This window comes from Xenia sp. Carnegie-2017, unplaced genomic scaffold (assembly GCF_021976095.1).
Source record: "Xenia sp. Carnegie-2017 unplaced genomic scaffold, XeniaSp_v1 HiC_scaffold_30, whole genome shotgun sequence".
Taxonomy (NCBI): Eukaryota; Metazoa; Cnidaria; class Anthozoa; order Malacalcyonacea; family Xeniidae; genus Xenia; species Xenia sp. Carnegie-2017.
The window spans coordinates 333,102-335,604 of NW_025813494.1; the positions used below are offsets into that span (position 1 = coordinate 333,102).

General features: G+C 33.6%; 1 protein-coding gene across 1 annotated transcript; it reads right to left on the reverse strand.

The window, feature by feature from the left end:
* Window positions 1-2,302, reverse strand: LOC124455148 (zinc finger protein 436-like). The gene is made up of 5 exons (XM_047005869.1): window positions 2,002-2,302; window positions 1,702-1,909; window positions 1,352-1,554; window positions 965-1,226; window positions 1-875 (listed from the first exon to the last, which is right to left on the reverse strand). Exons 1-5 carry the CDS (start codon window positions 2,023-2,025, stop codon window positions 139-141), a joined length of 1,434 nt encoding a protein of 477 aa, XP_046861825.1. The 5' UTR covers window positions 2,026-2,302; the 3' UTR covers window positions 1-138.
* Between the last annotated feature and the right edge of the window lie 201 nt (window positions 2,303-2,503).

Consider the following 2,503-nt stretch of genomic DNA (forward strand, 5'->3'; position numbering starts at 1 on the left):
GATTACCTCCATCATAATTTCTCTAAGGATTGCATTTTTTCATGATGGCAGTCCTTCACAAGATTAGAAGGGCGAAGGCCTCCTTGTCAGCCTTACTCTCAATCAATCCTTTGTAAATCCCTTGCCACAGTATTCATATCATAAATGTTTCTTACAAACATGGATCTTACCGTGCTGTTTCAAGTTATTCTTCTTATTAAATCTTTTACCACAATGTTGACATTGATAAGGTTTCTCTCCTGTATGTATCCTAAGGTGTTGATTCAAATTACAATTCTGTGAAAATGTTTTACCACAATGTTGACATTGATAAGGTTTCTCTCCTGTATGTATCCTGAGGTGTTTTTTCAAATCACAATTCTGTGAAAATGTTTTACCACAATGTTCACATTGATAAGGTTTCTCTCCTGTATGTATCCTAATGTGTTTATTCAAATGACAATTCTGTGAAAATGTTTTACCACAATGTTGACATTGACAAGGTTTCTCTCCTGTATGTATCCTAAGGTGTTGATTCAAATGACAATTCTGTGAAAATGTTTTACCACAATGTTGACATTGATAAGGTTTCTCTCCTGTATGTATAATACCATGACGTTTTAAGTGACCAAGCTGTGTAAATCTTTTACCACAATGTTCACATTTGTAAGGCTTCTCTCCAGTTTGAACACTCACATGTCGTTTTAATCGTGGATTTTTTCCGCATTCATTTTTCATGTGAGCATTTAGATAGTCTTCACTACTGTACTTTCGACCACAACGTGGACATTCCCAGGGATTCGTACAAACAAGCATTGGACATCGTTTTAAATGTTTCTCTAAATAGTCGGGATAGGTATACATCCTTCCACAGTGTCTACAGCTGTAACCTCCAACTAAAAAGAAAAGTTAGAATTAGATCACAAGATAAAGAACTGAATGATTATACATAACTAAGGCACTTCGCATACGTAAACTGACTAACCTTCAAACTGATGATTGTCATTATCTTCCTCATCAAACAACGATATTCCCAACTGTTCAGCATACTCATCTCCATACCAAACAAGGAATTCTTTATCGGCTTCAATCTCTTTATAAACTCGGTAGTAAATTTCTCCATTATATTGATATGCAATTATATTTTGTTCTTCTTCAAATCTTGCACAATTCACAAATCTCATCCAATTACCTTGAGCAAGGTCCTTACCATCAATGCAATATACAACCTTTCCTCCTTGTACAATCTGTAAACACGGACAGATAAATAATTATGACAAAGCATGTATGTTTAATATCTGCATGGTGAAAGTAGAACGGGCAGAAAATATTTTAATAAAAAGAAATTACTCATTTATTTAAATATGTTCACCTCCCACATATACGAAGGATCTCTTCCATCCTCTGCGTCTTTAAGCGAAAGTACCTCTCCTCTGTATGGTCCAAAACGAGTGTTCATTTTAACTTTTTTCTTTGTAAAAACACCCCTGCCGGCGTTGGGGATTGTAGCGGTTTTTATGTACAAATCTTTTGGAAGTGTCTTCATAGCATTTGATGTTCCCTTCCATTGATGTACTTCAAAGAAATGAAATTTGTTCGAAAAAAGTTCTCCATCGTTAAAACAACTGCATTGTTCACAATTTTAAAGCAAACATCAAATCACAGTAATGAAATGATATTTAAATATTCATGACTGTACACTAACAAAAGTAAAGTACTTACAAATGTTAAGATCATCGTCAGGTACATCTTCCTTTGTATAAATCTTTATGGATGACTTTCTTAATGATCGTCTTAAAGAAGTCTTTTTCAGAGCTTTGCAGTTATATTTGATGGACTTTCTTTTAATGATGGATTTAGTTTTTTTGTCATTTACATCGTTGACCTTGGGTTTTGATGTTGACGAATTACCGATTGTTTTAGAAGAAACCTGTAAAAACGTTTGATTGAAATTTATCCAAAAAATGTGAAAATATTTACTTAGAGCTCATCCTTTCCTTTTATCCATTTTCTAAAACATACCTGTTTGTTTTCAAATTTCTTCATGACTTCAGTTTTTAATGTTGTTTTAAAAACTATAAATTAAAGTTAACTATAATTATTATGTCCTAATAATTATAATATAAATAAGAGCTTGCAAGCGTTGGTTCGGCATTCGGAAAAGTTAGAAGTCGTATCGCAGGAGGCGATAGCGTTTGAATAAGTTTCAAGTTTAAGATTGACCGTAATCTCAACGTTTCAATAACAAATTTGTGTCGCAAAGAACCAACGTTTGGAACTCCGTATCACAAATCGTGCACAAACCACTGTAAATATCTTATCAAGTGTTAAATACAATTGTCAAAATACAGTCCCATCGTTCGAGTGAAGTCTCGAGAGCAGTGAACCAGCACTTCGTACAGGTTGTGCTAAAGTATACATAAGATTTGTACTTTTCAAAAATTTATGCGGGCAGGAAATTTAGACAAAAAAGTAGTTGCTAATTTAGATTATAAGTAACTATGCAAACTGGGCTTTAAAATGG